Source organism: Mobula hypostoma, chromosome 14 (genome assembly GCF_963921235.1).
Source record: "Mobula hypostoma chromosome 14, sMobHyp1.1, whole genome shotgun sequence".
Lineage (NCBI taxonomy): Eukaryota > Metazoa > Chordata > Chondrichthyes > Myliobatiformes > Myliobatidae > Mobula > Mobula hypostoma.
In genome coordinates, this window is record NC_086110.1 from 13,343,813 (window position 1) to 13,360,178 (window position 16,366).

The 16,366-nt window shown below is 44.5% G+C and overlaps 1 protein-coding gene across 2 annotated transcripts in view; it reads right to left on the minus strand.

The window, feature by feature from the left end:
* LOC134356443 (tyrosine-protein phosphatase non-receptor type substrate 1-like) overlaps positions 1-15,292 on the minus strand; it is a 35,412-nt gene extending 20,120 nt beyond the window's left edge. Inside the window, exon 1 of one of the 2 annotated variants that reach the window (XM_063067393.1) lies at positions 15,216-15,292. In XM_063067393.1, coding sequence (XP_062923463.1) covers positions 15,216-15,246 — 31 coding nt within the window. In that variant the 5' untranslated portion in view covers positions 15,247-15,292. Of the gene's footprint in view, positions 1-135; positions 191-15,215 lie in introns of those variants that run through there. The other variant, XM_063067392.1, reaches the window with a different exon arrangement.
* Positions 15,293-16,366: the final 1,074 nt, after the last annotated feature.

A 16,366-nucleotide genomic window follows, 5' to 3' on the forward strand; every position in this document is an offset into this window, starting at 1 on the left:
TCATTGGACATCTCAGAGTGAAAGACGACCGACTAGATAAAAAAAAACTGCAACCGAATATGCTGCAGGCACCCAGGGTTAGATATTATTAAATAGAATATTCAATTCGGAAACGGCGTGTATAAATCAGCATACTTAGCCAAGTAATAGCCAGAAGTGCCATGTACGAAACCGTAAACTTCTCCGCCATCTTACAGAAACCAAATGGACCAATTCTTGCAATGCAAGTGGTATTTTAAAGAATTTGCTGGAGGAAAAGGACTTCGCAAGGAAATGTATTAATCATGCAAACATGACGCAGGATGACGCCACCGCAAGGCAGAATAATGTGGTTCAGATTTAAACCCTGTCTCGGCTGGGAGGAAAATAAGAACTGTTACAATTCTAATTTTTACATGGCCTGCCTAGTGCTTTCGTGATTATGTTGGGAATCTTGCCCTCTTGCTGAAGTCAGGAATTATCTAAATCCTTATTGAGATGTACATTCAAATCTGTACTCTGCGCATTTTGATGGTAAAGATGGAAATCCGCTTAGGAGTTGAAAAATATCTAATAAAATAGGCGGACAAAAATAATAATATTTCTTCATTCCAATTTCCCTTTGCAGTTTTGCTCCATTTCCATCATATACCTTGGGTCAAATGGCACCCTGCTGTTTTCTCTAGTAAAGCAGTTGCGCTCATGCGGCCAAAAGACTTTAAGCCGCGACTGGTGTGGACGATGTTATGTCAATTAAAATTTTGCTTCTCTTGATAATTTCCTTTAGGATTTCGTTTTAACGGTTCGACTAATGAACTACTGCTTCCTGTCTGGATTCCTAAACAAAAAGGAAACGATTAACGAGCCTGGTTTGAACAGCAGACATTCCTCCGGACGTCGTCATGCACATGTCTCCTGAAGAATGTATGATTTTGGATTCTGAGCATTGATGACAAAGAGTAACGACATGTAATTTTAATGCTTAAGTTTCATGAAACAAAAGCATAAAATGAAACCTTCATAAACTCATTCTAGTGACAGATTTCAGTCTGTTTACATAAAGTAGGCCGCATATCACAGTATTTAGGTTCCTTACTCGCTGCTTTGACCAGTTCGCATGTGGAACTCAGCGAAAATGCTGTCTGTGATAGATATAGATTCCGAGTATAGGATGTTAATCACATAAAGAGAGTGCTTAGAGTTCAAACAGCAGGTTATTCGGTTTAATAATAACAGAGATACAAGAGGTACTACGATGAAATCTATAAAGGGCGCATCGAGGAAGCCTCAAATGATTAATTGCAGTTCCGAGGCTCCATTTTAAATCCAATAAGCACGAGCAGTTGCGTTGCGGGAAATGCTTCTATCTTAAATATCTCCTACATTTTCACAAAGTAAACGGGAGACAATAGGATAGTCATCGAGCAAAAATTTTAACCCGATACAGTACAGAAAAAAAAAGGTTCGCACGCATCCTTGTGTCTAACCTGGCAGGGCAATTTATCCATTTATAAAATGACAACACTAAATAGTCAAAAGCATCTTGGTTGGCAATGAAACAATACTGAGCTTCCATGTGCTTCCTACAAACGGAGTTAAGATCCTGATTACCATGTCAAAAGCCTCGACATTTTTAGCAGTTATGTTTCCGAATTTCCACGCAGCGGTGGGGATGTTATGCTTTTTCAATAGAAGCTTTGTCACCATTATTAAATTGTATCTTCTGTCCTCTCAGATCTGAAGTTATGTAGCTGCTTGCGGCGTAAAGTTGTTCATAGGTAACACAAATTTTGTCTATTCGATCCCACGGGATGTAATTGAGGAGTTTATTCGGGAGAGGATATGGACGTTGTGAACCTTATCCTGCTGTGGATCTGCATGAATCGTAAGAGACAATTCTAATAAGGGACAGCTTAGTTTTACGTTACAGGTAACTTGTGATACCAAATACAAAAATATGTCTGGGGCAGAAAATACCATTTCCAGAAGGTAAGTTTCCTGTCGAGATTTCTGCCTTGATCTTCAGATATTCCTTTTTCTCTACAGATAAATGCCAAAGATGAGGGAACTCTGATTAGTTCCCCATGAACCACTCTCTGTTCTCCATTAGTCCATTCTTCATGTGGTGTATGAATAGAGCAGTGACTTGGACCAATTACTAAGCACTTGAAAACAAGTTTGCTGATAAAAATTGGCCTCTTTTTCGCATGGTTGGGATTGTCATGCTAACTCTTAGGTGTCAAATTGAAGAACGTTGCCGATTATTTTCATATTTAAATGCTTTAGAGATAAAACCTACATCTCTATGTTTTCACCAGCATAAATTTATTCAGCGTTAACTGGGGCGGAAAAGGACAGGTAAGTAGAAGGCATTTTGTTTTTTTCAATTTATTGATTTTTTGATTTCAAATGCTTGAAAACATGACAATCTCAGAAAAATCAAGATGTTTTTAAATGTCAAGCACAGCTCTGGTTAGGCCAAAAGATTGACTGTAAATCTAGATTTCTAATTTGCGACGCAAACAACAGGAATTCTGCAGATGTTGGAAATTCAAACAACACACATCAAAGTTGCTGGTGAACGCAGCAGGCCAGGCAGCATTGTTAGGAAGAGGTACAGTCGACGTTTCAGGCCAAGACCCTTCGTCAGGGTCTCGGCTTGAAACGTCGACTGTACCTCTTTCTAGAGATGCTGCCTGGCCTGCTGCGTTCACCAGCAACTTTGATGTGTGTTTCTAATTTGCGAGAGTATTTGTCCACCGGACGAGATAATCCTTTATAATATTACGCCTTTAAATGTCTCTACCTTCATTACAAAGATATTCCGAAATGTTTTCAACAAGGTTCTTCTAGGATAAATGTTTCAACTGAGTGTTGATTATTCTTTAATAGATAATAGGGAGCTTAATTGAAGTTAGTTGACTGCAAAATTAAAGCTACTGTTCGTTACTACTGTGTGGAACTCATAGGAAACAATCAGCAAGCCAGGCAGCGTCTGCTGAGAGATACAGTGTAAACACTTCAAGCTGATAATTCTTCACTAGGTCATGAAGAGAAATGATTTGTATTTTCCTCTTTCCGTAAAAGGTTCCCGATGTCTTCTGCTTAATTTCGGATTGTAAACATCTGCAATCCTGTTTTCCATCAATGACCCTGCTTTTCAATAAATGATCAAAATTGATATGAGCCGAATACAAAGCGACATGACCTTACTTCCCCTTTCATTCAAAAGTATCGTGGGAAACTTTAGACCAAGACGCAACTCTCGACATTACCACTTCATGTAATGTTGTCTGACTGTGCCTTGTTCCCTGAACACTCCTTTTAGCATAACAACCGACCAGTACAGAACAGGAGTACGACCTTCGGCTAAGTTGTCCGTCGCGAACACGATGTCAAACTAAACTAAATATCTACTAGTTGCGGTCCCTCATTTAACTAATCAGAAAGGAGAATGTTTTCCCTAATAAATCGGTTTACAATGTCTTTTAATCTTCAAAGTAATTGGTTCTCCATTCAATGCTCTCAGAGAATGACTCACACATAAATATCAAGTATTTAGTTGCTTTTAAGAATTATTTCGTATATATATTTCCAGAATGAACATAGCACAGAAACAGGAAGTATAGACGTTGCAGCACAACTTGAGAAACATTTAGCTGACAGGAGCAAAATATCAAATGTTGCTTAAATTAAACTTATTGATCTACTCTTAAACATCAAGTGCGTCAACACGAGCTGTCTGCTACATAGAGGTTTCAGAGAGGAGCAATCTTTGACCACAAATTTTCCATGATGTTACCAGCAGGCTCACGAGTGCAATTCTATTCTCAGGTAGCGTATTAGGTCCCATAGACACAAAGTTCAAATGCATTCTTGGTAAACTGACAGATGAATTAAAATTCTATTCCGAACAGCTTTTTCACAGAAAACTTGCAGAACCTCGCATGCAAATATTCGCATTTGTGAATAATAAACAGGATGTGAAAATATATCTATTTTAAGAGGATATGAAACTTCGTCGGAATTGAACTAAAGCAGCTGGCCTTGCAAATGGGCAGATAAAATAGGAAAGGCAGCACAAAAGTCTGCTTACTTCTTTCGAAGTTAATTGAAATACTCGGATTCATAATTCACGAATGTGGAGTTAGTGGTCTAGAAACACAATGCTTAGAAAAGAAAATAAATTGAAGTGTTAATTCTGTTGATCTGCCTGCACATTCTAACCTGATCTGCTGAATATTCCGTGCATTCCATATTCAATAGTCCATCAAGTTGGACCATAGGCCTTTTTGTTATCTATTCTATTAGGCCACGTTATAGTCCTTGAATATGGAATTTTATTCAGTTTCGTATGCTACCATAATCCGTAAAAGTCCTGATTCCCACAGGTGTAACTGATCCGCGAGATGAGTATGCCATTTGGAACAATTTTCAACCGCTGAGGCAGCTGGCATGAAAGGAGGGTCATGGAGGTCAATCTAGGTATAGATTCCGGAAGGTGATGAGCAGAAAGGCAAAGGCCACCGATTCTGGAATGTAACAAATAAAGGAGAGGGATCATGGGGACCATTAGAGAAGAGGTGAAGGGCATATGGAGCCAAAACAAGATGGGGGAAGGGAAAGGCTTTGTGTGAAATGTGTGTGTTGTGGATGGATGCAACCACTGGGTAGCAAAGTGTTTTGGAAAGTTACTTCTTCAGATGAGGATGTGATAGACTGCCTGAAGCTGAATAGAAACACAATTTCACATTACTTGTATATGGAAGAAAACTGGTGAAACAAGAAATAAACTTATATTGATTATAAAGTGTTTAACTGTACAATGGTATTGGCGCCTGACAATAATTCAACTAAGCTAAAATATTTTGTGAAGATTTCCATCTGTATTCAGTGCCGGCGGCTTCTTACATAACTGTACAACTATAATCCGCCAACATGAATGGATTCCAGCTGCCTTGATACTATTGTTGCATGACCGCAATCTCCATGTGAATCCTTTCACCTTGCTCGTTACGATCAGCATCGAGATCTGCATGGAGGAAGTCTAAATGGGAATGCAGAAAATGAATTTTTACTGACATGCTGCACTTCATGGTTTTATATGCTTGAAGTATGATGCAAGAAGCTGCACGTAGTTTGATGCTCTGTGGTTGCCAATACATTTTTGAACGACATCATTGAATGCCTAAGGGAAAGAAAGCCGTGCTGCACCAAGGCACAATGACTCGGATCAGCCACAATTGTGAACCATTTTGATCTTTTTAAATGGTATGTGTTTCTTAGAGGAAGTACAGTGAAGTTTCTCTAAATTGGGTCAAACAATATCAATGGAGAGAAGTGAGCAGTTGAAGTTTCGTATTCAGGCTCTTCATCAGGACTGGAAGAACGGAAAGAAGGAGGACAGATACCAGTATTAAAAGGTCAGGAAAAGGTTGGAGCAAGAGTTGGAGAGTAATAACTGGATCCAGGTGAGGAAGTGATTAACATCACTCTCCTAAATCACTTGATCCTCCCTTGCATTCCTCACAAACTACCTGGATGTTTAATCAGACTAAATTCCTCGCTCACGATCATGGCTGATCCAATCAGAAACTTTGATTCGGCTTTCCTTTTCGTCTTCAACACACATCGGAATCAGTCAGCTTTACTTTGTTGCTATTCGGTTGCTTTTTAAAATTCTCCGGCAAACTACTGATATGATTTACGCCATGTAATCTAAAAGGCTGGAACAATGAAGAAAATCATATTTCAAATCTCGTTCTGGCAGCGTGCGAGTTTGCGTTCAGCTAATGAAATAACGAATCGTATGAATAATGGTGCCCACGACTGAGGTACAACACTGTCGAACACTGCAAAAGATCCAGCAGATCATAGATGCCATCCATGATTTAATATGAGAAAGCTATTATCCCCCTAATTTTCGTTTAGCCTAACCGAGAAACTCATCTGCTTGAGTAATAACAGTTTTCTATTATTGGTCTAGCACGTCGGCCAGTGTTTAAACAGGATTCCGGCGAAATATTATAAGAATCGCACAGACCGATGGCTCACCGATACACAGGATGGACCGAACTATTGATTCGGAAAGGTAAAAGGTGGTGGTATCTGTTTCAGGATAAACTGTACTTCTCCGATGTGGCAGTTTTCTCGTGATCTTGTTCGTCCGAACTTGAACATCCGGAGATCAAACGCCGGCCGTTCTATTTACCAAAAGAGTTCTCCGTCATAATCCTGACCGCAGTTTAAATACCACCATCATCCGACTGGGATACTGCATGATGCCATCGCCAGACAGGTAACAGTCCATCTCGACGCATTTCAAGTCATATTCGGGGAATTCAATGAGGGTTGTTTGAAGAAATTCCTGCCCAATTACCCTCAGCATATAACCTGTAGCACCAGAAGACCTAGCACACTAGCCTACTGCTACTGTATAAAATATTAGAAATGTCGAAACCTCCAAGCCCAAAAGGCACTTCTGATCGCTTGGCTGTCCTTCTCCTACCTGCATAGAGCCAAAAGCAAACGAACAAGGGTCCGCAGATTAGGACAACGAAAATGTGGTGGCGGGAGGCAGAGGAGCGGCAACGAGATCGAAACTTTATAAATGTTTTAAATACTTTAAGAAGAAATATTTTGTCATTCTGGTTTGGACCAAAAATTGTCTCTCAATATCAGGTTGTGGGGTGGGCGGGGGGGAGGGGTGCCGCTGGAATCGGCCCCAAATGCAAGACTGTCACAAAAAACTGTGGGTCAATTGTTTAAGAAAAATAACAAGATGGCTTGAGTCGCAAAAATAGATTGAGGTGCTTTTATTTACCTCAAAACAAGATAAAAATGGGGAAAAAAAACTGTATATATATAGCCACCCTCAAACAAAACACAGAAGAAAACTAAAACCTAAAGCCTTGGTAACCTGAGGATAATAAATGCTAAGTCCCTCCTCCTAGACCAACCAAAAGGTAATTAACTCAATTATCAAATTACAGATGGTATCCTCCACCATCAGCACACCTGTGCAGGTTGCTGCTGCCTCTATATGAGACAGCTCTATGCAGCAGCTCTGTTTCAGACACAGTCCCTATTACTGCTGGGGATGAGTGTTTTACCAAGTGCGCCATGTGCCGTCCGTAGTCAGTGACGGGCCTTCGTTACATTACCACCCTTCTTCCCCTGCAGCGCCAATGCTTGGCAGTCTTGACAGGTAGCCTGCTGTGATGTTCTCCTTGCCTGATTTGTGCCGCACACAGAACCTGAAAGGTTGAAGTTCCAGGTACCACCTAGTCACCCTGGCATTCCGTTCTTTCATTGTCTGGATCCAGGTCAGGGCTCTGTGGTCCGTCTGGAGGTCAAACTTTCTCCCAAGAATGTATTACCTGAGGCTGTCCAATGCCCACTTGTATGCCAGACACTCCTTCTCGATTGTGGAGTACCGGGTTTCACGGGGCAGAAGTTTCCTGCTGAGATATGACACAGGACGTTCCTCACCTGCCTTTCCCTGAGCTAGTACTGCCCCGATGCCTACACATGAGACATCCACCTGCACCAGGAAGCGGCGTTCAAAGTCAGAACTCTGCAACACAGGGGAAGAGCATAATTTCTCCTTCAGGCCCTGGAGAGCACTTTCACACTCCTCACTCCATTCCACAGGATTACGGGCCAACTTGCAGGTGAGGTTGGTCAATGGGACTGCCAGGGTAGAGAAGTGAGGGATGAACCGTCGGTACCAGCCCTCTAGGCTAAGAAAAGACCGGACCTGGGTCTTGGTACGAGGCCTGGGGCTGTTCAGAATTACCTCAGCTTTTTCCACCTGAGCTCGGACTTCTCCTCTCCCCAACTGATACCACAGGTACCGGGTTTCCTCCCTGGCCCACTCACATTTCTGCAGGTTGAGTGTAAGTCCTGCCGTATTGATTGCACCTACGACTAGACAAAGGTGCTCCAGATGTTCCTCGCAGGTCAGGCTAAAATGACCACATCATCCAAATAGGCGGCGCTGCAGTCCTCACAACCTTCCAGCACTCTGTCCATAAGCCTCTGGAATGTGGCTAGGGCACCATGTAAGCCAAAGGGCATCACCGTGAACGGAAAGAGGCCTAGAGTGGTCCTGAATGCAGTGGGAGGCCGGGACTGGCTCTCCAGGGGGACCTGCCAATACCCCTTGCAGAGGTCCAAGGTGGTGATGTAGTTGGCTCTTCCAATCTCTCCAGCAGGTCCTCAATCAGGAGCATCGGGCAGGCATCGAAAAATGAGATGGCATTCAGTTTCCTAAAGTCAATACAAATGCGAAGAGTTCCATCCTACTTCGGCACAATGACAATAGGGCTCCTCCACTCACTTTCAGACGGTTCGATGTCTCCCAGCTCCAACATCAAGTGGACCTCCTCCTTCAACGCCTTCACCAGACGTTCTGGTACTTGGTAGCATGCCTGCCGTACTGGACTCTGACCTGGTTTGAATTGGATGGCATGCTGCAATACATCTGTATGGCCTAGATTCTGTGTGAACAACTGAGGGAATGTGTCGAATATGATTTGCAATTCAACTGGCTTCATACCATGCAGGTGAGAGAGTTCCACCTTGGCAGCTGTTTCCAGGCCTCCACTATACCTTCAGAGTCATCTTCCTCAATCACCCGCCGTGCCAGTAGTGAGGTGATGGACGGGGGGCTGCATCTTTCCTCCCAGGGTTTCAAAAGGTTCACATGGTAACTTTGCTTTTGTTTCCCCTTCTCCGGCTGCAGGCTCTCATATGTTGTAGGCCTCATCCTCCTTATAACCTCAAAAGGTCCCTGCTACTTGGCCAACAGCCTGCTGGCTAAGGTGGCCAGGAGCAGCAAGATCTTTTGACCTGGTTTGAGCTCACCTTGGCATGCCTGCAGGTCATACCACCGCTTTTGAGTCTTCTGAGCCTCCAGGAGGTTGAGTCTGGCCTCCGCTCGGTACCCTCCGACCGGTCCCTCAGTTGGAGGGCATATTGTACAACACTTTGCCCCTCTACAGTATTACCTGCCACCTGCTCCTCCCAGTTCTGTTTCAGCAGATCCAGGGGCCCCTGGACTGACCAACCACAGAGCAGCTCGAAAGGAGAGAATTCGGTAGGTACCTGAGGCACTTCCCAGTAGGCAAAGAGCAAAAAGGGTAACCACGTATCCCAATCCTTCCCTGTATCAGATACAAACTTTCTGAGCATCCTTTTGAGGGTTTGGTTAAACCTCTCCACTAGGCCATCTGTCTCTGGGTGATAAAGAGATGTCCTGATAGCGGTTATGCCCAACTCCTTGGTCCGAGTTCCCTGGTCGGTCAGGATTTCCTCCGGGATGCCTGCACGAGAAAAGAGATGGACAAGAGCTGCACAAGAGCACTGATCAGTCTTGGAGTGGTTACTAACCGGGGAGGAAAAGCTTCAGGGAATCGTGTGGCATAACCACATACAACAAGAATGTACTGATATCCTTCTGAGCTTTTTTCCAGGGGCCCCACAATGTCCATTGCAATCCGATTAAATGGGGTGGTAATCACTGGCCTGGATTGGAGGGGTACTCGGTCTGATTTACGGACATCACTGGGTTTTTGCCACTCTGGGCACGTTTTGCAATAAGTCTGCAAATCAGTGTACATTGAAGGCCAAAAGAACCAAAAGGCCAACCTGAGATATGTCTTATGGTGACCTAAGTGTCCTGCCCAGGGAATGGTATGTGCAAGGTGTAGTATAAGTAACCTGCAAATACTTAACACCACTAACCTCCTGTTGCCTGGCTCCTCTCCTTGATAAAGGATGCCGTTCTGAAGGACATACACTGAACCACCTACATGGGCGGTTTCATTAGCAGAGGTTAAGACCTTGGTTAACAGAGACTTTAACAAAGGATCAGACTGTTGTAACATGGTGATATTGTCTGGCACTTCCCACTTAACATCTGTCACTGCATTTTCAGGCATTTCATAAGATAAAGGCGTACCAGTGTGTTTCTCTCACCGCCGTTGCCGACGTGTCTTTCTAGGCCCTTTGGTTCCAGCATTGCATGGACTACCACATTGGTCTGGCAAAGGTTGCATTCCAGACTGAGCTTGGGTTTTTGCCTGGAACCGTGTCATGACAAAACAGGAGACATGTATTTTGGGTTCTGCCACAGGTTCACGAGCATTACAGAGACTTCTACGCCTGCTTAGGAGATCATACAAAACAGGCAAATCCCACCCCAAATACATCTCCACTGGTAAATTTTCCACCACCCCAATGTCATCAGATACTTTTGTCCATCTACCTCCACTGTAAGTTCTATCTGGGGCTCTGGCTTACAGTCACTAAGTACAAATAAAACCTCTGTTCGCTGGCTGTAGTCAACAGCATAGTGCACACAACATTTTCTTATGAATGACATGGAACTACCAGAATCAAGGAGAGCAGTAAAAGTTTACCATTAACTTTTACTGGAACAGATCTTGACTCTCCCTCCCTGTCCTGGCAGTCTTAGTAAATGACTGAGTAGTGTGTTCCTTGTCACTTGCCCCTCGATTGCGATCAAAGTTCTTCGTAAAGCTGTCCCTGGGGCGGTTGTAGTTCCTGGAATCCACCTGTGTTGGTCGTGACGGAGCCCAGTTTCTGGCGTTTAAATACTGCATGGCCAACTTCGCTGCCGTCAGTCCATCCTCCGGTTCATGTTCTCTCACCCACGTCCTGATGTCTGGAGGAAGCACCTGCAGCAGCTGCTCAGGATTATGGTCTCCCTTAGCTGATCCTTATTCCTCTGCCGTGGCTGCATCCAGCGACGACAGAGGCCCCTCAGCCGGTGATACGTCTCTGTCGGTGTCTCCCCAGATGGTGTTGAGGTGGCCCGGAACTGTTGACGGTAGGCCTCTGAAGAGATGTCAAATTTGGCCAGCAGCGCCTCCCTCAAGTCCGTACAACAGTTAGACTTGTCTTTATCCCTGGCCGTGTAGGCCTCCAGGGCTTTCCCGGTCAGCAGGGGAATTAGTCGACAGGACCACTCCTCCCAGGGCCACTGCCATGTTTTTGCCATGCGTTCAAAATGTAGAAGGAAATTTTCATTGTCTTCATCTTGTTGATACACTGGTATCAACCACTGGTATCTTGGGCTCCTTACGCTGGACTACTGGAGGGTGAACAGATGGATCACCCAGTCTGTCAGGGGAAGACACCAACGATTGCCCAAAGTCGGAGGTGTCAGGTTAGCCTCCCCTTCTGGGCGCTGGAGTTGGAAGTTCCAGTCTAAGTCTCCCAGCTTCTGCTGTGGGGGACTGCCCTGCTAGGGATGGCTGTAGGATAGGCTGTCGGGAGGTCTCCAGTGAGCTCTTCTTGGAGAATATCATCTCTCTTCTGCTGGGCGGCTAAAAAGTACATGAAGAGATTTACCACCTCTCGGGTTGAGGGACCACCTTCCGGCCAAGGCCCAGGCTGCAGTTGTCGGGTTTTGGATCATGCCCCTTGTGCCTTTTCCTCTGACGTCTCCGCTGTCTCCCACTCATCCTCATTCTTCATCTGAAGTTGCTGGTTTTGAGACCGTAGCCCAGTTCGTTTTTTAAAAGCACGCTTAGTTTTGCGACTGGCCATCCCACCACTGCCACCATATGTCACAAAAAGCTGTGGGTCAATTGTTTACGAAAAATAACAAGGTGGCTTGGGGCCAAAAATACATTAAGCTGCTTTTATTTACCTCAAAACAAGACAAAAACTGGAATATATATATATAGCTTCCCTCAGACTAAACACAAAAGAAAACAAAAACCCAAACCTGAGGCTTATAACTTTATAACTGCTAAACCCCTCCCCCTAGATCAACCAAAAGCTAATTATCTAAATTATCCAATTAAAGATGGTATGCTCCACCATCAGCACACCTGTTCAGGTTGCTGTTGCCTCTATATGAGACAGCTCCATGCAGCAGCTCTGGTTCAGACCCAGTCACTATTACTGCAGGGGATGAGTGTTTTACCGAGTGCGCCATGTGCCGCCCGTAGTCAGTGACAGGCCCTTGTCACAAAGACACAGACACTGCAGTACTAGGAACAGGACTGAACGAGACCAGGATTCAGGGCCGAGGCTAGGACTTGGGCTAGAAGGAAGGGAACCGGACGTGGAACTAGGAACAAGGAACCTGGACTAGGACTCCGAGCCAGAGACTGGACACGGACCCGAAACTGGGTCTTGACTCGGGATCGGACCCCGGATCTAGGCGAGGAAAAGACGTGGCTACAGGATTGGACGTGGCTAGGATATCGGACAGGGCGTGGCTACAGGACTGGACGTGGAAAACCCTGCACAGGACCAGGCACATGGACAGGACGAGAACACAAAGCCTGGACTTAGACAGGACGAGGTTCTTGGACTAGGCTTGGACTAGAAGAGACTCCTGGACAGGAGGAAGGAAATCCAGCACAGGACCAGGGATCTCCAGCACAGGACGAGTGATCTCCAGCCCAGGACGAGGGATCTCCAGCACCTTGTGGGCGAGGTACACCTGGGCTGGGCCAGGTACTGGAACTAGATGAGGACCCGAAGCTCAGATTTGGACAGGGCGGGAACACGGCGGCTGGACTTGGTCTTGGAAGACAGGAACACAGAGCCTCGGACGTGGACTGCACGCTCAGAGCCTTGAGCGTGGACTGGACGCTCAGAGCCTTGGACGTGGACTGGACGCTCAGAGCCTTGGACGGGGATTGGACGAGGTACTCCGGGGCAGGACGGGGCTGTTGGACTCGTCTTAATTGGGCACTTGGGTACGGGACCTGGATTTCTCCTTGGAGCACGGGGCCGGGACCCTTACTAGGACGCAGGGCCGGGACCCTTACTAGGACGCAGGGCCGGGACCCTTTTTTGGACGCAGGGCCGGGATGGTTTCTTGGACGCGGGGCCAGGATGACTGCCGAGGATACTTGCCGAGGTAAACTGCCGAGCATTCGGATGGGGACGATCCAGAACAGGACGAGGAATGTCCGGTACCTGGCTGGGCGAGGCACATGGACTGGAAGTGAATACGAAGCTCAGACTTAGACAGGGCTGGAACACGGCTCCTGGACTTGGTCTTGGAACACAGGAACACAGAGCCTTGGACTTGAGCACAGGAACATAGAACAAAGAGACAGGACCCCTCCTTGGGGACAGGGCATAGGGTTAAGACTCGTACACAGAACACAGAGCTAAGTCTCCTCCTTGGGAACAGGACTTAGGGCCGTGGCTCTACCCAGAGTCAGGACCCCTCCTTTGGAACAGGACCTAGGGCTGGGACCCTTCTTTGACATGGACACTAACACAAGGGCACAAAGAGACAGTTCTAAACTCAACGATAGATAGTTCTTTATCTTGACGTGGCAAGGCGCCGGTCTCACGCCGGCGGTGGAGCTAGACGGCGATACAGGCGAGGACGCAGGGGAGGTTGCAGGCAAGGTAGCAGGCGAAGGTAACAGACGAAGATTACAGACGAAGGTTAGTGCCGAAGTAACTGTTGAGATGAACCGCCAAAGTAACTGCCAGGGGAGGGGAAGGGAAAAGTCCAGCAGGGAATCCTTGGTTTGAGAGATATGTATGTGCCAGCCCGCAACGAGAATCGGGATCCTCAATTAAGGCACCCAACAGAACAAGGGAGAAAACAGGAAAACCCGGAACAAGGATGGGTGGACCGGACCATGAACAGGAATGCGGACTTCACGGACCAGACCATAACACTCAAGTTCCTTCTATGTTTGATATGTGCAGGTCATTTATACACCTCAACCCTCTAGATATCATCCTATGATGGAATGGTAAACCAATAATGTACATGGCCTCCTCCTGTAGAATTTCCCAAATATTCCCATGATCTGGAAGACGGAGAGCTGCTGCAGATAATATTGTTCTGATATCTTCCCAAGATTACTAATAGGTTCTGCTGGGTTGCAACTCACAACATAATTAACACAAATTGAACAACAGAGAAGAAAAGTAAATATAGAAGGTTTTGGAAATACCCCATTAGTTTGGCACCTTCTGTGGAGAAAAAGTAGGCTGGGGAGCATTCACCACGCAGTAAACTCGAAAAATCTTAATCTGACATTTTCCACAGCTGCTTCCTGAGTTGGTGTGGACTCTAAATTTGCTTCCATCCACACTCAGCTCATGCACAGCAAATACTACCCAGCTTATTTGCTACCTTGTTTTTTCGTATTTGTCATTTATAAATATCATGAAACTTCGCGATCCTAGAACAAACTCCAAATGGTCGCCAATTAGCCAATTAGTACAATATGAGTATTTTTTTTCCTGAATAGCATCTCTCAAGCCTTCACGCTCGAACAATTTCAACATTTAACTCAAAAATTATCTTCAATTCTCATTTTGTTCATCGACTCTGCTGTGGAACAGTTCTGATACGCTTTGACAATGCAGTATTAAATAAATGTACCATGATAAAATGTCAGCATTCACAATTTCAATATAACTTTTTTTTTAACTGAGATTGCGAAGATTTCTTCCGTATTTAAAGTTAAACATTTAAAAAAAACTTTTCTCCACATTCCATATCTCTGCTCTTGTTAGTATACAGATGATAACACGGTAACACTTAATTCGCCATTTAGCATTCCGAGAATTTAAAAGGACAGAAAATACTAGGCATATATAAGCAATACTTCTCTAGCATTTTTTTAGGATTTGTGCTTACATTCATACAAGGCAATTTGTCCTTCTCAATATCTTATCATAAACTTAAGTGATATCACTTAAATTCCGACGGGCAACTGCTTTAGCTGGAAATTATCGACAATATTTCCAGCTGGACGTTTTCACAATACATTTGTTCGGCGGATTATAAGAGAGTTTTTCTCCTGGCATTGACTTTATTTTGTCTAGTTCAGTTCTGATGAAAGGTTTCGGTCTGAAACGTCGACTGTTTATTCATTTCCATAGATGTTGCCTAAGGTGCTGAGTTGCTTCAGCGTTTGGTGTACTGCAGCTCTGCATTTTCAACAACTGCAGAAAAGCTTGTGTCTATAAATTTTATCCTGCCTAGGGTGACAAATCGCAATTATACAATGCTCATCGAAAAATATTCGAATATTTAAAACAGGTATTTAAGTGATATAAAAATGGTTGATATATATGTGTTCTTGAATGACATATCCTGAGTACAGAAACACATACTTTTCAGAAATTGCTTTACAAGTAGTTTACTTAAGTTAACTTTCTTACTTTTCACTTAAACGTTAAACGCGATAACGTGGGTATCTGCAACTTACTCGCCTGAGACGGTGAAACTTCTGACCGCATAGAGTTTCCATGATGTCACCAGCTAACCGTGAGTGCAGTTACTTTGCTCTCTATGCTGTCTCGTTTAGCAAAGACATTTTGTACTGGGTGCATCTTGTCATTGCAAAAGTAGAAAAGTTCGCCCTTGAGGATTTATAATCGTGTTTCACATGCAGAATATGTGCCTCTTTCGGCAAATAATTTACATTTCCATCACCAAACACAACCACACACACACACGCACACACACACACGCGCGCGCGCGCGCGCACACACAATATTGCACAATGGGTTCAATACATGTAGCATGAACGTTTATTTAGATATAGTTGTTAAATCGTTACCATATCTTAATGGAGCATAGCAAAAATAATAATTTTAAATACTTTCTGATTCTGAGTACTTCAGATAATATGACTCATGAGTGAGCTGTTAAACACACAAAAAGAGTTAGCTTACCAAAAGGAATACAAAAGAGAAGAAAAACATTAAATTCCAGAGCTGAGGTTTGGCATTGTTCGCCGTGGAAAAAAGACGATCATTTGGGGTTGGGGAATGGGGTATACCGTAAATCAGCCGAGGTATACTTTTAGCTCTGGGCCTCGAAAAGGGGATAGAGTCTTGAGGAGCAAAAGCAAAGAGAGACTTGAAATGATGGATAACAATTATAAAATCCTTGTTGGGTTTCGCCAAATGGCAGAGTGGGTCGGTTGTAGATAAACGGGTCTCATGCACAAATCACGCAGTTACACAGTGATGTCGACCAACTCTTAGAATTAGTTGTCCACATTGGCCCGCATATATAGTCCCACAGTAATGTCCTCACGCCCAGGCGTGCACAAAGAAGCATAAAGTCAGACAATTCTTCTGCATCTACTGGGACTGCAATACTCTGTTTGAAACTGTTCAATCCTATTGCTTTCCCAGCACGATAACCAGGAAAGTCGACCAATCATTGCACATTCTCAATGACAGTGACCCGAAATTTTCTGAATTATCAAGACACTTTAATTGCTGGGACACAGCATGCCGGCACATCTAGATTTCTTAACAGTACCATTTTCATACTGATGCACCCATTGTTGACTAGACACCTTTTCATTCATCTTGCATTAACTTACGTTCCTCCAAAACTATGTGG